Source organism: Candoia aspera, chromosome 6 (assembly GCF_035149785.1).
Source record: "Candoia aspera isolate rCanAsp1 chromosome 6, rCanAsp1.hap2, whole genome shotgun sequence".
Taxonomy (NCBI): domain Eukaryota; kingdom Metazoa; phylum Chordata; class Lepidosauria; order Squamata; family Boidae; genus Candoia; species Candoia aspera.
The window spans coordinates 2882342-2907544 of NC_086158.1; the positions used below are offsets into that span (position 1 = coordinate 2882342).

A 25203-nucleotide genomic window follows, 5' to 3' on the forward strand; every position below is an offset into this window, starting at 1 on the left:
CACTGTTTGGCTTTGCAGCCGGCGGTGCGTTTTATTTTTGCTTCTGTCGGAAACTTTCTTCAGACTAAGAACTAGCAAATACGCGTAGCGAACTCCATCTATCCCGCCTGGGCTTATTTCCCGCCTTTTCCCTTTGCTCCGCCCCCTCCCCAACCGTCACGGGCTTCCTCCCGCCCCTCCCTTTCCTTGACTGGCCGATGGGAATGCCAATCAGGACGAAGGCGGGAATCGCCCGTGAAGGAGCCTCGTGGCTCCAGCAGCGGTCAGGAGATTTCTGCTCCTCGTTTCCCGCCTCAACTGGTTCCCTTCCGCGCCCCCTCAGACACGACCCTGACCGACGTGTGGCTCTTTCGCATTCTGACCTAATATCGCTGAATATGATCCATGAGCAATAAAGCAGGCTCTTGCCCCGCGCCCCGCTCTCGATTCAGCGGAGGATTCGGACTAATACTCCCATCCGCCCGCCAGCCAGCCACCCCGGCGACCGATAGCCCGGGCCGGCTGCCAATCCTAGGAGTCCCGCCCCTCGCGCCTGGAGACGGCGGCGTTGGGCACGGGGGCGCGGCCGCCGCCGCCGCCGCCGCTGCCAACCAGCGCCCGGCGCTGAGCGAACGAGGCCAGAGGCGGCGCCGTGATTGGCCGGCGCCGCCGCTTATATGCAAGGTGAGTTGGTGAACCGAGGCAGTGGACTGAGGGAAGCGGCTGCTTTGCCTTTCGCTCGCGGGTGAGGTCACGCGATGGCGGGGCGGGGCCTGCGGGGGTCACGTGACGCGCGCGCCGGGGAAGCAGCGGCCCGGGGAAGGTGAACCGCCGCGCGCGCGGGCAGGAATGGGGCGCGGGTCTTCCTTTGCTTGCATGCATGAATGCAAGCAAGCAAGCAAGCGAGCGCGCACCCTTGTCAGGGGTGCCGCCGCTACAGGCGAACCGGCCCCACGCCGCGGGAAGCCCCGGCCGGCCTGCGCCATGTGGCCCTGGGGAGGCCATCTTGGCGCTGGGAGCGGGTTCTCTGCCCGCCGGGGCGCTTCCCAGCCCGAGGCGGCGGGCAGGGGGGGGGGGAGAGAGAGAGAGGGCAGGGCGAGCCCGGCGCCCCCGTCGCGCGGCGTCCGGCGCGGCGCCGCCATGTGCCGCGGAGCACGTGGCGGCGGAGGCGGCCCGGCGCTTGCGGCCGCCCCATGGCGCTTCTCCTGCTGCGGAGTCCCCGCGGTGGGCGCCCCTTGCACGGTGGGGCCCCTCGATTCTGCCCGCGGTGGGGCCGCCTCGGAGGGCGTGGGGGCACCGCAGCGCTGTGCCAGGGAAAGCTGGCAGCGTTTTTCCGCCGATACGTTGCGCCTGTGCTTCTCGAGCTTGGCCGCGCGGACTCCAGCTCCCAGGATTCCCCAGCCGGCATGGCATGGCATGGCATGCTGGGGGATCCTGGGAGCTGGAGTCCGCGCGGCTGAAAGCGGCCAAGCTCGAGAAGCACAGCGTGGGGCACTTCGGTTGGCTAAGCTTGCCTCGGATTCAGGCATAGCTTGGGAAGCTTTCCCATTCTGCGACTCCTTCCTGCAGCACGGGAGAGCAGTTCCTTTGGGGCCGGGCCCCCTTCAGCGGATCGAATTCCCGCTCACGCCCTGAGGGCTCCGCGGGTTGGGCATGGCCGGCCTGCGGTGACCCCCTCGTCCTCTGGCCTTGTGGAGAGAGGAGTCCCGGTGCGGTGCGGGGCAGCACGTCTCTGAGAGCCAGTTCGTGGCTGCCCTCTGCAGTAGCCAGGGCGTGCTCGCCAGTTGGACGGAGGAGCTGAATTTCGGAATTGCTTTTCGTGTCTTACGGGAGAGGAGGGATCCGGGGAGTCGTTCGTCAAGACGAGATGGTGGTGGCTACTGCAGATTAATTACAGTCATGGCCGACTGGTTGACTGAATAAATTACCATCGGCTGGGTTTTTAAGCCATGATTTATCGACTGTAATAGGCTGAGCTAAGGAAACTGCAGTAGTAAAGGTAAAGGTTTCCCTTGACGTAAAGTCCAGTCGTGTCCGACTCTAGGGGCGGTGCTCATCTCCGTTTCTAAGCCTTGGAGCCGGCGTTGTCCGTAGACCCGTCCGTGGTCATGTGGCCGGCACGACGACACGGAATGCCGTTACCTTCCCGCCGAAGCGGAACCTATTGATCTACTCACATTTGCATGCTTTCGAACTGCTAGGTGGGCAGGAGCTGGGACGAGCAACGGGAGCTCACCCCGCCGCGCGGTTTCGAACCGCCGACCTTCTGATCGACAGCTCAGCGGTTTAACCCGCAGCGCCACCGCGTCCCTTTTGCATGCTGTACCCAGCCTGTTTTTAAGGTTACAATGCTTAAGACTGGCTCGTGTCTAATCAGAATGGAGGGTTTTGTTCCTGGTTTATAATTCCTTTAGGAACTGTTTCTTGCTATGCCTGTGTGTATTTCCTTGTGAAAGAAGAAAAAAAATTTGAAGCTATGAACCTCCCCAGACAGTCTTTCTTTTCTTCATAGAGGTTAGGGGACTTGCTTCATAGCCCCACCTCTTGGTAATTTTGGTGATAAGTATAGTACACTGTATATTTATATAAATAGCCATTTTAGTTGATTCCTTTCCTCATTCTTTCCATCTTGTTGCTTGCCTTTCCTGGGGCTGCTTCCTGAGTCAGCACTTGAATTGTCCATCACAGCCTTAATTTTCCTTTCTTAATCATTGCTAACTAAGACCCTTGCTGCATGGGGTGGGGGGAGATATTTTCCCCTCTGTGCATCAATTCACACTTGATAACACTTAAATGGAAAATAGAGTTCAGTGTAAACCTAAATTTTGTGAAGTTGCAGACATGGCCATTGTAGGGCTGACTCCAACTTAACAAGCTTAACACAGAGATCTGTACAAGGGACCCTCAGTTGACCTCTATCCTTTATGGAAATTTGCATTCCAGCAATTTTACCAATTGGGTGTAAATTACCTAAGAATCTATGGAGGAAGTAGCATATATGTTTATGTAGATATACAATGCAAATATATGCTTAAATAAACATGCTACCAAATATGCTTTCTTGTCTCAAATACATTAGTCCGGTTTTATTTATATACAGAATTTTGTGCTGCTATTTATTTTAAAACCTGTTTAAGATAAGTATAGCACAAATACAGTCAAATAGACTTTTTTAAACTTATAGTAAAGAATAATTTGGGCAATTAGTAAAAAAAAATGGAAAGCCCTACGTATATAAATGCATTTGTTCTTCAAGAATTGTAAATAATTGTGTTAGAAGATCAGCACTTCCATGTTTGAATTTAGAAAAATTGAATAGGTATCAGCTAAACCTGTTCATCACCTGTCATTTCTCTTGGATTCTCTGACTGCTGTTCTCAAATACCAGACCATAATTTGGGGGCAGATTAAAGCCTTGATGTATGTGAGAAAGACCCTTGGATGGACTTAAAAATATTGAAAACCATTATAATATTTTGAAATGCATAGTGTTCTCTCTCATATGTTCCTTTTCCCTCCTGAAAGTTTTCATACTACTTTATATACTTGCTTACCAGCTGAAAATTAACTCTGTGATTGCTGCAGTAGTACTTTAAACTCTCATGGGATGAACTAAGTCTAAGTCACCTTCCGTAATACCTTTGTAAATGTGAAGTACTTGAATAGTGCAGCTACATTGGGCCTTATTATCAGACATGCTCGCTTTCAAAACATCAGGACTTCTACTGTGTTCAAGTGGTAATAAGTTCCTTTCTGCATATATTGATCTGCACGCAAAAAAAGTTCAGCTGTCATTGAAGACAATTTTTGACAGGCTGGCAGTGATCCATGAAAGCTGGTTTTCTTGTGTATGTAGATACAGATATTTATTATGTTAGCTAATGTTGAAGGGAGATGGAAAGACCTGGTTTACCGCTTCTTCTGAAATCAGTAATTTTACGTTTGTTACTTGTTCAGTATCATTGGGAAAGACCATATAAAAATGCATGAAGCTTTTTAATGTATTCTAGTAAGTATGTATAAACCTAAAGGACTCCTAAGGATTGCCTCTTCTCTCATCATCCCAGAAATACGGAAGGGTCGGTATGTTCCATGCTGCTTCTCCGTTAAAATTTGCAAAGTGGCATATCATTTCCTACCTTCTGGAAGTCTCATTGGCCTTCTGCTGAAAGGCGGGGTTTGATTTGCTTCGTATCTCATGCATAGCTGTCAAAATTGGCCACGAAACATCCAGTTTTCCTTGAAACTGTTAATCTGTTGTAGCCAGTGCATGTTCAAAGATTAAGATTTCTGTCCATGCCTGCAACTTGAGAGTTGTTTCTTTAACTATAAAATATTCTCATTACATTGATATTAACATGCACATGTCTTTAAACAGCTGTTTTTCTTAGCAAGAATAAGCATGGAAATGATTTAAACCTTGTATTTATTGTAGTTCCCTGGTTCAGGGCTTGACTGTGTACCAAAATATGAAGAAGAATGCATGTTTGGGAAAAAAATAAGGGGCTGAAGTAAAAACATTTGGAATCCCCAGTTGGGAATTTCAGTTTGGTGCAAGGCTTAACCAGGAGGGTTCAGCAGCACTTTGTGTAACTTATACAGAGCTGGCTGAAGGTCAGATTCTTGGTGCTTAAAGTGTAGGCAGATGTAGCTGGAAATAATAAACTGATCTAAGAAAATCAGAAAATGATAAGGTCAGGGAGGTTTTATTCCCCCTTCAAATAAGGGTTGGTTTGAACTTTTTTCCCTGTAGTGGACTGTAGTCAAGACAGCTTACGATAAAACCATTGACAAAAAATAAAGTTAAATCAAGTAGAGAACGTCTGCAGTTTGATAACTTCCGTACTGCAGTAAGGTACAGTAACATTGATATTTTAATATATCACAGTCTAACAAGGATCAAGAAAAGGGAAAGTCAAGGGGCCTAATTGCTGGCGTTTGCCTAGTGCACACCAAGAGATAATATCACTGCAAATTAAAAGCAATTTGTGGTCTTCTGACCATCTTGATAGTTCTCAGCTGGTTGTAGGCCTTGAAATGCCAGGATCAGGAAAAACCTGAGGAAATGGGAAAGGAGGGGAAATCAGTTCTCACCCACTCTGTTTCTGGTGCTGATCTTGCTGTTGTCTAGATCTTTTAATCCTCTGGATTTCTCCCAAACCTACGCTATATTGGTTTTGATATATTTTCTGTCTGGAACAGCGTCTAGGAAGTAAAAGTCTGCGTGTTTGGACTTCAGCTGCTCAGCTTCCAAGTTTGTGTGCAGTTACAATGGGGAATGCAGTTGTAACCCTTTCTAAATGTGGCTTTTGTTGAAGGTCATCTCCACACAAGGCACTTGAAACCCAGTGTCTAGGCTGCCCAGTCCTTCCATTAAGCTCATTTGGTGGCATTGCTCACTCGTGAAGGGCACGATGTTTGCGCCCTGCACATTTTGACTAATTCTCTGGGTTGGGTCTTGTCTTCTGTGACAGCTCTTGAGTTGGGAGCAGGGTGCTGGCTGCAGAAGTGGTGTGCTTCCTGGCGCGTGCTGGTTTCTTCTTAGTAGAATGTCTGTAACCCTTACCGCTGCAGAGAAAATGAGCTGTTGCCTGGAAGCTCCATTATTAGAAGTTGCTGCATCAATAATACAGTACCGCAGTAGCAGACTGGTGTGTTTGCAGTGGCTGTATGGATGATAGCAATTGCTGGCTTTAGAGTGGGATTCCCTGTTCTGGTGGTATTTATTAAACTTGTATGCTGCCCAGCTCTCAGCAACTCAGGGCAGCTCACAACAATCAAACAAAACTACATTATTAAACAAACAATATTAATTTCTAGATACCTGAGTTGATACCTATGCCAACGAAACGTTGCTTATTTCATACGTTTTCTGACTTCTAGGTTCCATTTAAGTAGCTGAAGGAATACCTGGAGTTATGGATCATGCCAGGAAAGCAATATTTAACATGGTAAGGATGTTACAGTTACAAGAATAAATGTGCCAGGAAAAGACTAGAATACAGCAATTGCTTCTTGTCATTATGCAGTTCAGCTCCATCAGTCATCCATTTTCAGACCACTGCTATATGCAGGTCCTCCGTTAACCACCACTCGTTCAGCGACTGTTTGAAGTTATGACTGTGCTGAATGAGTGGTGGTTACGGCTGGATCTTGAAGTTCCAGCTCTCCCAGTGCTCCTGTAGTCAGGTGATCGCGATCTAGGCTCTTGGCAGCTGGTTCTGCCAACTTCCCAAAAGCAAAGCCAATGGGGAAGCTGGCAGGGAAGGTCGCAGGTCACTCAGATAAGCCCTCCTGTGCACCCTCCTGCGCTCACGCCCCCCTGGCCACTTGTGCACCCTCCCCCACTCGGCAGCAGCCACCCCAAACCCAGCCACACTCGCACCGGGCCTCCCCTCTCCCACCCAGCTGGCCTGCTTGGGGCCACCCGAGACTTGCGACTTGCTGTTGGCTTCCCCACCAACTTTGGTTGTTCGAAGCCATCGGGAAGTTGCGAGGAGCTGCTTGCTTAACTACCCGTGATCCTCACTTAATGACAGCAATGGGGACTACAGGGATTACCGTTGCTAAGCAATGTGGCTGCATGACATTGCGCTTTAGGACTGCATTGCTTGGCGGTGGAAATTCCGGTTCCAATTGCTGTCGTAACTTGAGGACCACCTGTAATCAAGAAGTTCCTTCATTTGCCATTGGCCCTACTTTGATTTACCAATTGGCATGCTGTCAAGATAGCCTGTTAAAAATCCTTGGATAGTTACTGGCTGACCAGCAAGCTCTGCCTGATTTTTACTCCTACAGGAAGCTGGCCAAGAGCATGTCAGACCACAGTGTCTGTAATTAGCCAGCCCTTGAGAAGTGCCCCAGGCAAAAAGAAGAGGAGTGAAGCCATCTCTGACTTAATGCTAGCTTGATTTCAGTGCTGAGCATTTAGGAAAGAGCTGCTTCAGCTCCTGTGCCTCCAACGCAACTTACGTTGGGATGGGGAGGGACTTGCTAGCTCATTCAGCTTCTGGGCTGGCCATGGAAGAACCAAGGCACCTTCGTACCTGGCTAACAGAGAAGCCGAGTGACTTGGTGGAAGAGGCATGGGGTGCTGCCCGGCCCCTCCCAGACCCCTTTTCTGCTTTGGGAACAGAAGGGGACTTCATTCTTCCTGAGTCTTGCACAGAGGTTTAGCAGGTTAACCTAGGGCATCGAGGGCCATCTATTCCACTTCTCGCAGCCCACTCACTGGTAGAAACCTACTTGTTTACAGAACTCAGGCAAGTGGTTGGATGTACTTGGAGTTGCAAAACAGGAATGTGGAACCTGTGGCTTTCCAGAAGTTTGCTTATTTTGTTTTATTCAGTTTAATCATGTTGGATTAAAACATTCAGCAGCTACAGCCTCCAAGGGCAGAAGTGGGGGACATTGGCAGTTGTGCTAACCAACTTCTAGAAAACAACATGTTTACCCTCTTTTTTTTCCTGTTCAGTCATGGCTGATTCTCGGAGCCTGCCTGGACCAGTCCCTGAAGTATTCTTGGCAGGTTTTTCAGAAGTGGTTTGCCATTGCTTCCTTCCCAGGGCTGAGGGAGAGTGACTGGCCCAAGGTCACCCTGCTGGCTTTGTGCCTAAGGCAGGACTAGAACTCACCATCTCTCAATTTCTAGCCTGGTGCCTTGACCACTACACCAGAGCGGCTCTTTATCCTCATAGCTGGCTACAATTTTCATAGTTTCATCTTTTCCGAGCTGTCGTATCTTTGTCCTTGAGATATAAATGCAAGTCCTCAGCCTCAGATGACTACGTGTATGAATATTCTTCCCCAGTGAATCACTAGGATCTCAAGATGTATTTCAAGCTCCTTACTGTAGAGTCTTTCCTAGCATGTCAATAAATGCCTTGCAAGTGTTTTACTTACATTTGACTTATACTTCAGGTGGCTTACACCCATGGAAAATATACAAATGTAAGCAGAACTGCAGGGACTTGTCCAGGCAATCACAGGAGTCAGCACTGACTCAAAGTCATTTTTAAAAAAAAGTGAAATAGTACAATGTCCAAATAAAAATCAAACTTTAAAATTAAAATCTTGAGGGAAGAGATGTCAGACCTCTGACAGAAGGGCCTCTCTTCCTGATCTGAATAGCTGGGCAAATTTTAGTAACTAAAATAGTTAAGAGCAGAGACATCACACTGACAACAAAGGCCCGCATAGTTAAAGCAATGGTGTTCCCCGGAGTAACATATGGCTGCGAGAGCTGGACCATAAGGAAGGCTGAGCGAAGGAAGATGGATGCTTTTGAACTGTGGTGTTGGAGGAAAATCCTGAGAGTGCCTTGGACTGCAAGGAGATCAAGCCAGTCCATCCTCCAGGAAATAAAGCCAGACTGCTCACTTGAGGGAATGATATTAAAGGCAAAACTGAAATACTTTGGCCACATAATGAGAAGACAGGACATCCTGGAGAAGATGCTGATGCTGGGGAGAGTGGAGGGCAAAAGGAAGAGGGGCCGACCAAGGGCAAGGTGGATGGATGATATTCTAGAGGTGACGGACTCGTCCCTGGGGGAGCTGGGGGTGTTGATGACCGGCAGGAAGCTCTGGCGTGGGCTGGTCCATGCGGTCACGAAGAGTCGGAAGCGACTAAACGGATGAACAACAAAAAAAATACCACCCAGTTTCATGATCTCTTAGTGCTATCAGCCAAACTCTCCAGTCCATAAATTAAACTGTTCAGCTCCCCCACCCATACTCACTAAATAGAAAGATACTGTATTTAGAACTTATTCTTGAAGCAAATGGTTTCACTTCTGCATTTTGTTCCACTACAGAATAGTCAGTAATTGCCAGGGGAACTGGGAGTGGAGTTAGTGGAGTCAAAAGTCTACTTGTGTTAATCAACAGGCCTTTCTGCTCGGTTCGGATTGTGCCATTCGGTACAAGAAAGGACAACTTCTTTCATTCTCATCCAGTCAAATATTTTCTGCCTAGTTTGGAGCAGAACCCCTGTCCTACACTCGCTTCAGTTTGGCTCGACAGCCAGATGGTGACAGCAGCCATGTGGAAATGAAACTGTCGGCTGAAGAAGAGGAAGGAGGTGAAAATGGAATGATTGATCATCTTCACCCCCGGAAAGTGAAACCAAAAAACAGCCGGCGCCTGTGCTGCATGTGTTCAGGAGTGGCCCTGCTTTTTCTAATAGGTAAGATGAAAAGAGGCAAGATCGTGTGCTGAAAAACTTTCAGTATTGCCGTGCAAGCTTCTATTTAAAAAAAAAAATGGCTTTGACGAAAAGGTGAGGAGAATAGTTACTGGATTTGTGGGTGACGCCGGATTGGGCGGGATAGTTAATATCCTAGAAGGCGGAAATAAAGTCTAAAAGGTCTTGGCACCTGAGACTACTTCTGAAAGTGACAATAAAATATAATAGGGTATGAGTGCATAATTCTTTACTTGGGAAACAAATATCCAGTGCAAAGGGACAGGATGGGGCAGAACAGCTTAATAATGGCATTCGTGAAAAAGATATTGGCATGATAGTTGACTTTAAACTGAGTATGAGCCAGCAGTGTGGTGTGGCTGCAGAAAAAGCAAATGTAGTTTTAGGAGTCATTTACAGAAGGATAATGTCCAAATCACAGGAGTTAATTGTTCCCCATCTGCTTTGGACACCCCCCACTTTGGCTACTGAGTCCAGTTCTGGGCAGCATCCTTGAGAAAGGATGCATTGAAATTGGAACTGGTTCAGGTGATCAGAGGACTAGAAATTAAGTTTTACACGGATGAATTGGAGAAGTTGGGTAGGTTTGACTTTGAAAAGAGAAGGTTGAGGGGGAAACCATGGTAGCTATCTTCAGTAATTGGAAGGATATCACGTAGGAGGAGGTCAGGACCTGTGCTTTCTTGTTCCAGAGTGCAGATATTGAAACATTGATTGATGTTACAGAAAGGCAGATTATAGCTAAACATTAGAAAAATAGGAGCAATTTGACAGTAGAACCAATGATCCAGAGTGGTGCTGGGCTCCCTTTCGTTGGAAGTTTGCTCCAGCAGGCTGAAGTGCCCTCTGCCTAAAATGCTTTAATTTGAATTTCTGCCCTGGGTAGACTCTGTGGCCTCAAAAGTCCCTCCCAACTCTATGCTTCTGAGCAAACCAGAAATGCCTTTTAAAATAGTCTGGCTCTTAGCCGGCCAGCCAAGTTGGAGGCTGAGTCAGATTATCAGATACTCCAGAGTGAAATTACTTGATTCTGTCATACGACTGTGTCTTGGATTCCGGTGCGTTCTTAAAACCTGCTTTTAGGTTGAGTAAAGAACTGGCCTCAGGAGCAAGTTAAACCTTGTCCTCTGAAATTCCTACCCTTTTCATATGCAGGTGATCCTCACTTAGCAACTACTCATTCAGTGACTGAACATAGGTGGCACTCAGCGAGTGTTACTTACCACCGGTCCTTATACTTAACAATGGTCATAGTGTCCCTGCCGTCACGTGCTTGGCGACCGAGTTGCACTTACGATGGTTACGGTGACCCGTGGTCACACGATCACCCTTTGTTGCCTTTGCTGGCTTCCTGCAAGCAAAATCAACAGGGAAGCCGGCAGTAGGTCGCAAATGGCAACCAAGTGACATTGTACTTGACGTCGTGGGATTCACTTAACGACAGCAACAAGTGCCAGAATTTCCGTCACTAAGCGCCGCAGTCATGCAACATCACGCTTAGGGATGGAAATTCTGGCCTCAGTGGCTGTCGTCAAGCGAGGACTACCTGTCTAATAAACATCTTGAAACAGTGGGGTGGTGCTGCTATTTTCAGCGTTACGTATTTGCAGAGTAAATGCTGACATCCTCCACCCGATCTCTCCGTGGACAGGATTTTTGTTTGGCTACATATGTTTCCGTGCACGGATGCAACCAGCGGCGCAGTGTAGCAGTGGTACTGGGACGTTAAGCGACGGGACTTCGTATTCATCTTCAGCTGAATACTCCGAGACAAATATAGGACCAACAGAACCTGTGCTGTATTGGGGCGACCTTAAAAGGAAATTGACCGATAAGCTAGGCGCAGTCCGTTTCCTAGACTCAGTCCGGTAAGGATTTCCAGAAAGTCCCTTGAAACGCTTCTGACGTTGGAGGAGATTTCGGCAGGCTGACAGCTGGGTCAGGCTATGTGGGGTGGCCTGTCAGGCCTTCTGACTTGGCTTATTGGCTTCTGTTTTAGGACAGTCTCCTCGAGCAGCCACGAGGCCGGCAGTACAGGGGATGAGATTCTGGCCAATGATATTCATGAACAGTTTGAGAAGTACAAGCTGGACAAAGTCTGGAACGATGAGCACTACGTCCGTCTCCAAGTCCAGGGCAGGTAGGGGCTGTTCCTCACGGGACTTGGGCGTGTTCCTTTCGGCTAGATTCGTTAACACTCACTGAGGTTGTAACTTCAATTGCCAATCCAGTGAGCGAGTCTCAAGGAATAAAACATCGAGAGCAAAGGCACGTGCTTTCTCTGTATTACGATTTAGGGGCGCACCAATCTTCTGTGGCAGCGGAGGGGATTGCATGCTGGCTGGGGAATTCTGGGAGTTGGTCCACGCATCTTAAAATTGCCAAGTTTAAAAAACACTGGTTTAGGATGTGTTGATGCGGCACATTAAAATCTCATGATCCCTGAGCACACTGTATAAAGCAGGCCACAATATTAACTCTCAGTTTGACCTGTTTGTTTCGTCGCGGGATGGTGTGTGAACACAGCTGTAGTGAATTAACCATGATTTCTGGTTTAGTACGCCGGTCCATGAAGTCACGAAGAGTTGAAAGTGAATAAACAACAAAAATATTGTGTGGATGCAACCCAGGCTATTTTTCCCAGACTTTCAGATAGCAGTTAGTGCAAATCGCAAGCCGGTTGAAGTTGTTCTGTCTTCTGTCAGAACTCTAACCCTAGCAGGCTTTTTCTCTGATCAGGAAGCAAAAAAGTAAAAACCGAGAAAACCTAAGAAGTGAAACAGGGCTCTTACATATTAAAAGCCATTCAGCAGGGGCCAGGAAGAGAACTGTTTCAGTAGCGGCACCTGCCCTTTGAAACATTCTTCCCCTCTCCGGCAATCAGATGGCCCTGATCCTGCTGGCTTTTCACAAGGCTTTAAAGACGTGGCTCTGTCACTAGGCTTGAGGTCTGGATGTGTGGTAGAGCCTATGCAGTGATGATATTGATGGCTGTTGATGGTTTCTTATACTGCACCTCAGCTGCTGCTTGGCTTGTGTGGTTTCCACATTGCTTTTTGTTCTTTTACGTAGTTTTAAAATTGTTGTAAGCCACCCAGAGTCATGTATTTTAGATGGGTAGCCATATAAATTGAAATAATAATAAGTATTTTAAAATGCCATTCTGAAGCTTGCAGTAATGGCCACGTTCTTGTGTCTTAGGTCCTCAAATGTAGTTTCTTTGGAAGACCCTGGAAAAACTGTTCTGGAGATGCCCAATGCTTTTGTTGCCTATAGTGAAAACGCAGAGGTTTCGGTAAGTCATCTTGGCTTGTGCTGGTGCATAAAAATCCAGACCTCAGCAGCTTCATCCTTCCCACCCTGGGAACTTGGTACCATCAAAGATGATTAGAAAAATTTCACACTGTAATATTTCTCTTTCCAGTGAAGTAGAGCTCAGGGAAGTGTAGTTGTCCTGGGTAAGATTATTGTTTGGACTAATTTCTCCAAGGGTTTCTCCTTTGTCTAGAGAAACGGGGGGGTGGAAAACAAGCCAGCCTCTCTGCCTGCCTGCTAAGGTCCCCCTCAGATATTGACGGAAGCTGACGTTTTCTCGTAGACTGCTTGATGGAGCTCTGTTGGCTGACCAACCTTCTCCCTTCCAGGGCAAGCCAGTTTATGCCAATTATGGCCGTAAAGAAGATTTCAAAGTACTTCTAGAGAAAAGCATCAGTCCGAATGGTACAGTGATCATTGTGCGAGCTGGGAGACTTACTTTCGCCGAGAAGGTAAAATTATAGTATGCTGTGAGCAGTGAAAAATGAGGTGTTCCCCCAAAACATGAATAGAGCATAAAAATAAGAAAAGCCACGTGGCAAGGGCAGTTGGGTAACGGTTCAAACAGTTGGCGACGGTGCCATTCTCAGTTGCCCAGTCACGTCACTCAGACTGGAGCTGTGAATGAGGCACGGAAGGAATTCCAGAAGCTGCGTTTCGTGGGCTTTCCACACCTTTGGGTGGTGCCCCTCTTCTCTCATCTCTAAACCCAGATGGGTGAAAAGGGTTGGAAGGCATTTATCCCAGGACTGTGTGTGCCCTTCGCCCGGTTTCTCCCTCTGACAATTGTTAGTAAGCATCTAGCGCCACTGTTTTAACCACACAGCTGCTGGGTTGCTTGGTAGCCTTTGGTGAGGAACACAGATTTTATAAAGATTCCTTCTTGAGGAATGCCATATAATTGACGCGGTGTGAAACGTTCAAAATATTTTCATTTATTTGGATTTATTTGGATTTTGGATTTCAGCACTGCCCATCTCGCTCAAGTGGCTCTGGGCGGTGTACAATGAAACTAAAATAAATACAGGTTAAAATACGATAACATGGTATTAAATAATATAAATACAAATATAAACGTAAAATCCAAGATAGGGATGTTAAACGGATTTTAATTAAATTCATCTAATTCATGGGGGCGTCTTCAAGGCGCTAACCACCCCCAGGATTGATCGCAAGCGAGACGAGACAGCCAGGTCTTCCCCCTTTCTGGAAGGCCAGGAGAGCGGGGGCCCACCTCACCTTTGGGGGAAGAGTGTTCCATGGGGCGGGGGCCACGGCAGAGAAGGCCCTCTTCCTGGGCCCCACCGACTGACAGTTTCAGTCTCTGGCAAAATACGATGGAGATACAAGGCCAATAAGGTTAACTTTCCATAGGTGAGCCGACTTACACTCACTTGGCCCCTCAAGTGCGCTTCCTGTCTCTGTTTTGACCTTCCTAGGTCGGGGGGAAAAAAGCAACTCTGCTAGCTTTTGGGCAGATCCGCTGCACTTGTAGGACTAGGCAGGAGCGTGATTGAATCCCGCCACGTTGAGTTCAGGGGTCCCTGGAGAACTTGTGCAAGGAGATGCCACGTGACGTGTCTGTTCTGTGTGCCGCGCGGTTGCTTTTGCAGACGTCGGTTAAAACACCAAATACTTCCTCCTAGGTGGCCAATGCCAAGGCGCAGGGCGCCGTAGGGGTGCTAATCTACCCCGATCCTGTTGACTACAAGGACCTTGGAGTAAATGTGGCCCAGTTTGGACATGTGAGTTTTGATAGTTCTCCATCTGCTTCCTTTTAAAGATGCTTTGGGAGCCTGTTGAGAAAAGCGGGTGCCTGGTATTCATTCTTGCAACAGGCTGCGGGCGGGTGCAAGGGGAAAGGCGGGGTTACGCGTTCTGCTGAGAGGTCACTTGCCTGGTTGCCCGCCTGTCATCTGGCCAGCAGCTGCGGATCCATCTGGCTGTTCCAGCTGTTCTTGTCCCAGCTGGTTGTCTTAGAATTAGTCCCTGCTTTTCCCTCTTTCGCCATCTCTTTTCTTTTGAGTATCAGGTCTTTTAGGGTGGAAGTCTCAGGGCTGTGACTGAGGGTCTCAGTGTAGTGAAGGCCTTTCTGGCTCAAGAAGGGTGAAAATAAGGTGGCAGTAGGCCAAGCTGCAGCAAGCGGGACCTCTGTGCTTGTGCCGTATGTTCCATAGAGGATGTGGAAGGAATTCCCAAGGGATCCATTTGCTGCTTTTGCGATGCTTCTTGTGTTACAGAATCCTTGGGCCTTGTCTTGCAGGCTCATCTTGGCACCGGTGACCCTTACACTCCTGGATTCCCTTCCTTCAACCACACTCAGTTCCCCCCGGTTCAGTCTTCGGCCCTCCCACGCATCCCTGTCCAAAGCATTTCAAGCTCAGCTGCACGAAAATTATCAAGGTAATTGGCCGCCAATTTTCAAACTTCTCATAAGACTTGCTGGTACCAAGAACCATAAGGCTTTGTTATTTAACTCGTTTTCGATCAGCCCTCCTCCTGTCTGAACAAGAAAAGAACAAGAAAAGTAAACCCATAAAGAAATTCCATGGTGTAAATTTGGGTTGATTTCAGGCAACCATCTTACCGCCAGATACAGGTGCAGCAGAACGGTCAGCGTTCTGCGGAAGAAAAATGATAAAAATTGTCCTCCCACCCCAAAGTGGTTAAAAAAAGAAAATGGAAAATATCCTAACAATCCCCTGCTGCCCTTTACTGGACACCTCCAAAATACGTCTGTGTGTGTGTGTGTTTTTAAAGGGCTCTTACAGGTAGCTTCTTGGGCTGAGCATTGGCCTCCATCATACTTCTCTGTCCCCTTTGCTCCCCCAAAACGGCGAAGATGAAGAAAGGGGGCAGGAAGCAGCGGGTGTTTCCTTCATAGCATGCTCGTGTGCGTTTGGGGTGGGGGATGCACAGTTGAAGGCTTCCATAACATGGGAAGGAGGAACTGAGATGGACCATTGCTCCTGCATTGGTCATTTCACCAATGGCAGAAGTGAGTTTGGGAAGAGGTCACCTTAAAAGGTAGCTTTTAAGACCTTCCGTATAAGCAAGCGTTAGACTTTTAACCAGCCAAAGCATTTGCCTGCTGTCTTGCAAACTTGGGTAAATGTTTGCCGAGCCCCTCTGTTCTTTGAAAGAACAAGCGATAAAACTTGGTACACCCTAACTATTCCAAAGGTGCCTGGACACGTGACGTTACGTTGAAAAGTGCGTCTAGAGGCACAGAATAACTAGTTCCGGTCCTGCTTTCAGTGTTATGAGTGGGTCAGACTGTCCGTCAACGTGGCAAAACACGCTATTTCCCAAGTGTGCTACGTCTCCAGCTGGAACAAGTGTGAGGCTCAAAGTCAACAACCTGCTTGTGGAGAAGAAAATCCTGAACATCTTCGGCGTGATTAAAGGTTTTGTGGAACCAGGTACGCCTTGATCCTTGGCCCATGGAGTTGGAGAGAAATTTCAGTCTGATTACTACATGCCTGGCATACTTTCTGGTCCTTTGAATCTTACAGTGGGAAGGGGCCTTTGAGGTCCCTGAGTCTCAGGGCAGGAACCCCAAATAAGGCACCCCCAAAAGTTGGCTGTTCAGCCTCTCCTTGAATGTACCCTTTGACGGAAAGCCTTTTCCCCTTTCAGTAACCTAGTCCTGCCTGTCAATTGCTTTTACCGTTAGGAAACTTTTCCTAAAACTCCTTGGGGATCTCCCTTCTGTAACTTAAATTTTTTGTTCCATATCCTGTCTTCTGGGATGTGAGAGCCTTCGGCCTTCTCTGCGTCTTGTTTTTTGTTCCCCCATAACTGACTCGCAATGGCTACTTCAGATGTGATCCCCAAGGCTGCCGCCTTCAAGAGAAGGGGCTAAAGGCCTTGCTTCCTTGAGATCTTAATCAGTTAAGGCAACAGCACTAACACTTTTACATCAAGTAGGAAGCAGCAGAAAGCTTTCCTAAATCACAGGGGCTCGTGTTTCAGAGAGAAGGCTAAATTGAAGCTGGCTAATAAAAATGGATCTCTCTGCGTTTCCCCATTAAAGGGAGAAATAAGTGGTTAAAAAATAAGCAGTTATTTCATTTATCAAATAAGTGGTTAGAGTCATGCTTGTATCCTTGTCCATGCATGTTCTTGGATATACTGTCCCTTAGAACTTCCAGCTGTCCTGATGATCCTTGTTCTAGAGGCTTCCTGTTCTAGCAGCCCTCCCCACCTGACAGCTGCTTCGTAGCATTTTGGGGTTCAGTGAGCTGCTGTCTCTTGTAGATCGGTATATCGTGATCGGAGCTCAGCGTGATGCCTGGGAAAGTGGAGTGGTGAAGTCTGGAGTTGGTACTGCCCTGTTACTGGAGCTGGCCCACACCCTCTCCGGGATGGTGAAAAACGGTAAGGCTTTTGGGAGGATGTGACAGCAGGAGACAGTCCGTTGTTTTGGGGGCAGAGCTGAACAGAACAGCTGTTCCTTCCACACTTTCCAGATGGCTACAAACCCCACCGAAGCTTCATCTTCGCCAGCTGGAGCGCTGGAGAGTTCGGGGCAGTTGGTGCCACAGAATGGCTAGAGGTAAGAGCTGGATTTTTAAAAAATCAAGGTACTTTTATGCTACATTTCAGGATACATTTAACTTGTAGAATAGTTTACAAGTCCCACTTTTTTTTTCTTTTCTTTTTTTTTAACCATCTCAGGGCTACGCTGCCTCCCTGCACTTGAAAGCATTTGCTTATGTCAACCTGGATGGAGCAGTTTCGGGTAAGTTTCTGTGATGCTAAGTAAAGGTTTGAATTACGCAAAATATCTGACCGCCTGATGGCTTGAAAAGCAAGAGCAGAAGTGGCAGCAAGTGCTTTGTCCCTTCAGTAGCTGGACTGGAACTGGATGCGCAGCAATATTAGGCCTCTCAGGATATTTCTCGCTGCTTGCTAACCTTCCTTTCCTGCCTAGCTTTCAGTGTCTAGATCAGCCTTTCTCAACCTTTTGACCCTGGAAGAACCCTGGAAATACTTTCCAGGCCTCAGGGAACCTCTGCATGTTCAGGCTCAAAGATAGGCCAGAAGCTACAAAATCACGATACTCATTCCATGGTAGGCCTGTATTATAGGCATTCACGGTGTTCTTAAACTGAACATAAAGAATGGAACTTACCTCTTTAACATGAGGTTGCCCGAATTTGAAATAATTTTTTAAATGGTGATCTCCCAGGGAACCCCTAGTGACCTCTCGTGGAACCCTGGGTTGCCACACAACCCTGGTTGAGAAACCCTGGTGTAGATCATTTTAATCAAGACAACGATTAGGAAGCTTCAAAGCATCGGCCCCTGGCGTAATTGAGTCTGTGCTTGCATGCCTCGGGGCCTTGCGCAAACGCCAGAGGCAGGCTTAGAACATTAAGGGATGGGTGGTTGCAAGCCACAACTAAGCTTGCCTTCTGCCAGGGTGGCAGCCGTTCTGTGAGAGCTCCCCTAACAGTGGTGCCCTCGGGGGTCTTGTGGTTAGTTGAACGCCACGTAGGGGGAGCATTGAGCGTTTGGTCTTCCTTTGCTGCCGTGGCCGGCTTGCTGAAACGCAGTTGCTATGGGGCAGGAGTGCGCGGAGAAGAAAATACCAACTCCTATTGCAAATCTCGGCCCCGGGGGGCGGGGAGCACCCGGGGGAAGAGGAGGAGCTTGAAGGTGGAAATCCTTCAAGTGCTTCTGCTCTAATCACACCGTAGTTTTACCCAGCGGCCCAGCAGAGCACAGCCTGGTTTCCATTTGTCCCTAAAAGCGCTGCTGCTCGAAGGATTATAATTAACGCCAGAGGCCGAGCAGAGTGTCTCACGTGAGGATGAGGTAGCTGGAGTTCAAGCTGTAGGAGATCAAGGATTCACTAAAGCATCTAACTCCACCCCACAGGATCAAAGGAATTCCGGTTCTCTTCCAGCCCCATGTTGAAAAAGCTCCTGGAAGAAGCGGTCACAGATGTGAGTAGAACTTGCCTGCTGAGCTGTTTGCTGGAAAAATTAAAACAATAAGTGAGGCAGGCACCTATGGTGCCTCTCAGCTGCACGGTGGACTGCCCTGCAGGAACAAAAGAAAGGTGTGGTGCCTTGGTCTTCTCTGTATACAGGTAGTCCTTGCTTAACGACCACAATTGGGCCCGGAATTTAGGTTGCTAAGTGACGTGGTCGTTAAGCAAATCCAGACCTGACTTTACGACCATTTTTGTGGTGGCACTTAAGCAAATCACATTGTCATTCAGTGAACCACTTGGTTGTTAAAGAAATCACACGGTTCCCTATTGATTCTGCTTATTGGAAGCCGGCTGGGAAGGTCGAAAATGGCGATCACATGACTGCGGGACACTGTAACCGTCATAAATGCAAGCTGATTGCCAAGCACTCGAATCCCAATCACATGACCGTGGGGACGCTGAAATGGTCGTAAGTGCAAGAAACAGTTTTAAGTTCATTCAGTGCCATTGTAACTCCAGACAGTCACTAAACAGACGGTCGTTAAGCAACTACCTGTACACTTGGCCCTCCCTGTCCTGTCCTGTTGAACATCTGTTGCCTTCTGATTTAAGGTCTGCAACGGCAGAAGAGCCGCAAGGAAAGTCTCAGGCAAGGGAGTGGGATTTGGAACTGAGCCACAGACAGCGGTCTCCCCGGGGGCAGGGGGTGGCTCTAGATTACCCCTGTTCTGGAAGGAATCTGATGAGATACTCCTTGTGTCCTTTTCTAGATCAAGATACTTCCATTCAATCTTCGTGCCACTTTGGCAAGCAAAGAGTAAGTAACCCTTTGCTTCCCCTTACTGTGTTTCAACCATGATAGGACTCCTGCTTTGCAGCTCACGGCTCCAAGAAGCAGCCAGAAACTGTGGCCGATAGTCAGACTTTAAACGTGAGCGTTCTCCCCACAAGAGAAGAGCTCCAACTTCCTGGGCTTGCCCACATCTGTGGGGCTGCGCCATTGCCCCGTCTGCTGTGCCATCTCCTCTGTCCAAATGTGAGGTGGAGATCCTAAAGATTTCCTGTGTCTGCCTTAAAGCCAGGTTCTGTCCTGAGCATATTCTAGGCCAGTGTTTCTCAACCTTGGCCACTTCAAGCTGTGTGGACTTCAACTCCCAGAAGTCCCCAGCCAGCTGTTCTAGGCACTGTTCAGCATTCAGCCTCAGCAGGTGTCAGAAGGGCCGTTTCTGTAGCCCATTCTCACGATGGTGGCCTCTATTACAAGGCCTACTCTGGAGGAAAAGCCCTTCCACAGAAAACAACAAGCACTGCCCACTCATCAAAGTGTGTGTGAATTCTGCAGGGTCTTTTTTCAGAAAAGTGAATTTGCAGAAGTATGGAGGGGCAAGCTCCGCGTGGAATGAGCACTTTTTCCTTCTGCACACCAGAAATAATACTGAAAAACCTTAGGTATGCAGCGATCCTGGCCCTGAAATGATACCGGATTGCTTGGATGCGCTGGAATACAGCATAGATAGTCAAAAAAGCTTAAATCTAAAGCTTTGCACAGCCCTAGCAATCGCAATTTTGCGTGCTTCCTTGACCGCGACATGGTGGTTGGTGTCTGTTGGAGTTCTGATCCCATAATTCCAAAAGCAGTGGCTGAAAGGTTTTCCTCCCTCCCCCCCAGAGTTCCATTTCAGGTGGACGATGCAGCCAGGGTGTTCACCGCGTTTTCAGGGATCCCGGCCATCTCCTTCAGCTTCAACAATGTGAGTCCTGCACCAGCTCTTCTGCGCAGCGGCTTTTCAGCAGCCCACGTTAACATTTGGAGGGTGGGGGCTGCTTTCAGAACCAGGGCTGTTGCTGGGCCTCAAGTCCCAGGTCAGTGTGGACATTCCCACACTCAGAGGTGGTTTGTGGGGATCCTGTTCCCTCTCCTTCCTGTAAGCTCTTTGATGACAAGTCTGTGGGTAGATAATAGGTAAAAGGGCAGTCCAAGCAGAAAGCGTTGGGTTCCTGATGCTCTCTGCGCTTGGTTGCTGTTCACCAAACCCCACTTCCGGCTGGTGCGCTGATGATGTCGCTGAGCCTGGTAATGAACAATCTGTCAGAGGAAACCAGGCTCAGAGAGCATCAGGAACCCTCCAGGACCACCTAAAAACAGGATGTGGCCTACCCAACAGATTGTACATTGGCCAGAGAAGCTCCCCAGGCCCGCCACCTTCCCATTTCTCAAATCTTCATGGAGTTTGTTGAAACCAGTTGGGGGTACTTCCAAGTTGTCTTCAACTTTTTCAGATCGACGCTGCCATTCATATCAATGTCATCTTGGGCAGATCCACCATTTGGGGAGAACGGCGCTTGCAGAAATTAATCGGCGAGCTGTAGCTCTCCCCACGTCTCTCCCAGCTCCCCAGTAGCCAAGCGTCCTTCTATTTTGAGCTTGTCTGGAGGCCCAGCCCTCCGCGATGCTGTGTATTTGTGCCCTTGCCTGATAGTTAAAAGGCTGCTGGATGGTGGTGAAGGCAGATTTTTTGTACAGTGTTGTGAATGAATTCGTTCAGAAGCTGCCCATGTTTTTCCAGGTGCTTCACAAGTGTGGTCTAGCAGCAAACGTATATTTTAAACCTTTTCTGTGTACACAGACATGGAAAGTTCTGGAAGCAAAATGCTAGATTTCTATTGGCATGAGGAGAATACATTTTCCCTGGCTTTGGCGGGGGGGGGGGGGCATCAGAACACCTGAGCATCCGATAGCAGGTCACCCCCATGGGCTGCCGGTAGGCTGAGAATAACGGGGGGAGTAGATAAAACAAGTCTTGGGGGGGGGGTTACGAGGGAGGGAGGCCTGTCTGTCAGGATAGAGATTAAGCAGCTTCTCTGTTGTGAATCCTGCCAGAAGCTGGGATGTTCCTTTGCTAAAAGTTCGGAAGTCTCTGGGTGCCTTTGACTATTGAAAACGTGCTTGCCTCTGAGGACTGAGGCCGCAGCAGAAGAGCGGGGGGCTTCCCCATGAGGCATAGCTCACACACCCCCGTTCTCGCTCGGCCACCCTGAGTTGCCAGTCGGGAACTCGAGGAGACAAAGCGGCGGGGAGGCAGGGCACAGGAAAGGCGCCGCCGGGTGTGGAGCGCTCACCGTTTTGCTTCTGCCTTGCAGGGTGGAAACGCTTATCCCTACCCGTATTTCGGCACAGCGGAGGACAATCTGGACAACCTGCTCCGCACCTTCGGCAATTCTCCCTCCCAGGTGGAGAAAACGATCCGTGCGGCCGCTGAAATAGCCGCCCTGATGGCCATCAGGTTGACGCATGACCACGAACTGTTCCTGGACTACAGGAGCTATGACAGCCGCCTGCACAGCTTCGTGATGGCCCTGATCCCTTACCAGAAGGAGATGAGGGTGAGGGCGAGGGCGTGGGACGAAGCAGCAGGTGGTCGCAGGGCTTGCCGACAGTGCTTTCCGTTACGGGGGTGGAGCAGAGGATAGCAGCAGTTGGGGAGGAGCCATCTGCAGAAAACGGGGTTCACTTGGAAATGCCCTTGGGGTATCTCAGCTGCGCTTAAGGGCTGTTTGGGCGACGGTGGGAAGGTTGTAGGGCCGATGCGACCAGGTATCTAGGCTGTGTTGCAAGGTCAAGGCACTGCAGGGATCATGGCCACTTGAGACCGTAACACAGCCGTTTAACTGAGCCCTGTGGCTCGGTATCTGCGATGCAACTAACGATCCTGGTTTCCTGAGCTTCAAGGCCCCGTCGTCAATGCCTGGCAAAACCAAAAGAAGCCTGAAACAATTGCCAGGCAGCCCTGTCGTGTGCACTTGTCGCTGACCCAGAGGTTCTGTTTCTGCTCTCCTGCAGAAAAAGGGATTGGACATCCAGTGGCTGCTTGGGGCCCGCGGAGACTTCACTCGCGCAACAGCGGCTCTGAGCCTACAAGTTAGAAACACGGATCTTACCGACTGGGCTGCGTCTCGGATGCTGAATGACCGGATTATGAAAGTGAGCCTTTCTGGTTTTCTTTCCTCCCCTCCCTAAGGCTGGTTCTGTCCGACAGGATGAGCGCAACCCAGACAGTTTAGAATGGACACTCGTCACTGATCCCAGTCTACGTTGTAAATCAGAATGACTGGCCTGGATGGGCTCATGTGGTCTCTCCTTGCTGGCCAGTAAGCAGGAGGCGGCAAAAAGTGTGTTGCCAGATGAGCTGAACTCCCAGTGCCTGGCTACCCTCCCCGCCACCATCTCTCAGTGAGCACCTTTCTGTGATGCATGCTGTGTGTTTGAGGGTGTCCAGATGTATCACAGGAAGGAAATGCTGCCCCAAAGCCCATCTGCAGAAGGGCAGACTTTCATGTTTATGTTAACGTAATCCATCATTCTTTGGGTAGTACAGCTGAAACATGACCAGAAGACTGAGGTGGAAATTCTACGTAAAATCTCTTCCAGGGTTTTTTTTAATAAAGAACTTTATTAATTTTTAGAATATAGTTAAAATACAGAATATAGAAAAGAGTTCAGAACTAAGGAAAAAAACTATAAAAGCACAGAACAGAAACAGTGACTTCCGACCTTCTCCAATACAGATCGGAATACATTTGCAAATATAATCTCTCACAATTAGTTAAAGCGTAGTAATGTTATTTCTGTCAAGTCAAACCATTTAGTCATGAAAGCCCAAAATCAAAACTTCATTGTTTTCTGACACAAGTTGTCTAGAAGTGGTTGCCAAGTAGATGCAAATCCAGAAAATGTATTTTCTCTTACCAGTGCTGTTAACTTGGCCATTTGGGCCAGCTCCATCAGTTTGATAATCCAGTCCCCCACTGTAGGTATTAGTGGATCTTTTCATCTCTGTGTGCATAAAAATCACCAAAGATGACAAAAAGTTCCTTCACCAAGAGAACACTTCCAACAAACATTTGTTACTCTGCTGTACATTTTTGACAACTTACCAGGAGTTAAGTACCAACAATACATGATTTTGTAAAAATTCTCAAGTTAAAATTCAAAGAAAATTTCAAACCTTCTACATGTTCTCCCATTGCTCCAACATAATATTATATCCAAAATTCGTAGCCCATTTAATCCTGCATTCTTTAACTTGTTCATCTTCTCAATTCGTCTGTAACAACATTTTATACATCTTTGTCATAACATGTTCATCATTTTCTTCCAGGGTTTTTGAAATAAGCTAGAAATTGAGACCTGATGGTGCAAGGGGGAAAACATGGGAGGAATCTAGCCATCTGCAAGCATCTGCTCATTGCCTTAAAACAGAGTAGCAGGGTTGCCAGTAGGCGTGCCTAGGAAGACCGTGGCTCAGTAGCCCATGGCCTTCTATGTTGTCAGCCCTCCATGTAGTGGCGTGTGCCACAGAATAAGGCTTCCTGATGGGACACAAACGGGTTGCTTTGGGAGAGGAGGCTCTTTTGGATGAAAACTTTTGACTGTTGGCAGAAAATTCCAGGCATGTATCTAGAGAAGTCTCAAAAGTTTTCCCACCCGAAAAAGCTGCCAAGCAGTTTTGCCCGTTTTCCATGTGGATTGCTGGTTCCTCCTCAAGGCCAAGCTTATACTTTGCCATTGATGTGGGCTGCCTTAAACAAGTGTTTTTCAAGCTTGGCCGCTTTAAGGCGTGTGGACAGAAGCATGGCTGGCTAGGGAATTCTGGGACTCAAAGTCCGCATGTCTTAAAGTGGCCAAGCTTGAAAAACACTGCCCTAAATGGCTGGCTGGAGAATTCTGGGAGTTGAAGTCCACACATCTTAAAGCTGCCAAGGTTGCGAAACCCTGCCTTGAACCCTGCCTTTCTTCACAGGTGGAGTACCAGTTTCTCTCCCCATACGTCTCCCCAAAGGATTCTCCCTTCCGGCACATCTTCTTGGGCTCTGGCCCCCACACCATCCAGGCGTTGCTAGAACATGCCTATCTCCTGAAGAACAATGCCAGCACTTTTGATGAAGTCCTGTTCAGGAATCAGCTTGCTTTGTTGACGTGGACCATCCAGGGAGCCGCAAATGCCCTCACTGGCGACATCTGGGACGTAGATAATGAGTTCTGAACGTGCCGATCCCTAACTCCTGAAGTACAGCGACAGATCCCCTCCTTCCCCAACCAGTAGCACAGAACACCTTCTCGTTAGCCTTTCAGCAGAGTTTTAGAGGCCCAGAATTAAACAAGTAATTCAAAGTGTCCTGGGACAGATTTAGGTGTAGGTAAATTTCCCTGTCAAATGTGCTATCCTCCCTTAGCAGTCAGCAGGTGTTCTGTTTTAGAGTAAGCGCATCCTTGCGTCCAGCTGGACAGAGAGCACATAAGCAGCCCACGTTCCAATTGGCGTTAAGCTCTCAAGAGGCTTAAATCAGGATCACTCGGCTGTTTGGGAAGGCAGGAGCAGAGTTCGAATCTCCCACACATTTTACGCCTTTTCACCCTTCAGCCCTGGAACGTGGAGCTTTCTGCCTTCTGTCCAGCTCCCCTGCAGCTGCTTACTCAGGAAGGCCGACCCCAAAATGACGTGAGCAGGACCATGACGGATCCAGCGGCACAATTTAGAAATTAACAGAAGTTCTTTTGGGGAGGGCCAAGTTGTCTTTGTCCCCTTGCTTTGTGGCCTGTTAGGAAACGTGGAGTCCCTCTGCCGGCTACACGGGGAGGGTGATTCACCTGGACTTGGTACTGAGGTATTTATTATTTATTTATCAGTGACAGTGTTCACTATAAATGCTATTTGTGTTCTACCGAATATAATTATCGGAAGCAGTGACTTCCATAATTA

At 48.3% G+C, this 25203-nt stretch overlaps 1 protein-coding gene across 1 annotated transcript; it reads left to right on the forward strand.

Annotated features, from left to right (window-relative positions):
- The first annotated feature begins 697 nt into the window (after positions 1-697).
- TFRC (transferrin receptor) lies at positions 698-25203 on the forward strand. The gene is made up of 19 exons (XM_063306251.1): positions 698-724; positions 5863-5930; positions 8955-9165; positions 10835-11051; positions 11183-11323; positions 12385-12478; positions 12828-12950; positions 14145-14243; positions 14762-14901; positions 15757-15920; positions 16759-16878; positions 16971-17056; positions 17179-17242; positions 18385-18452; positions 19213-19259; positions 20112-20193; positions 21584-21826; positions 22284-22424; positions 24244-25203. The coding sequence occupies exons 2-19, from the start codon at positions 5898-5900 to the stop codon at positions 24484-24486; spliced, it is 2316 nt and encodes a 771-aa protein (XP_063162321.1). The 5' UTR covers positions 698-724; positions 5863-5897; the 3' UTR covers positions 24487-25203.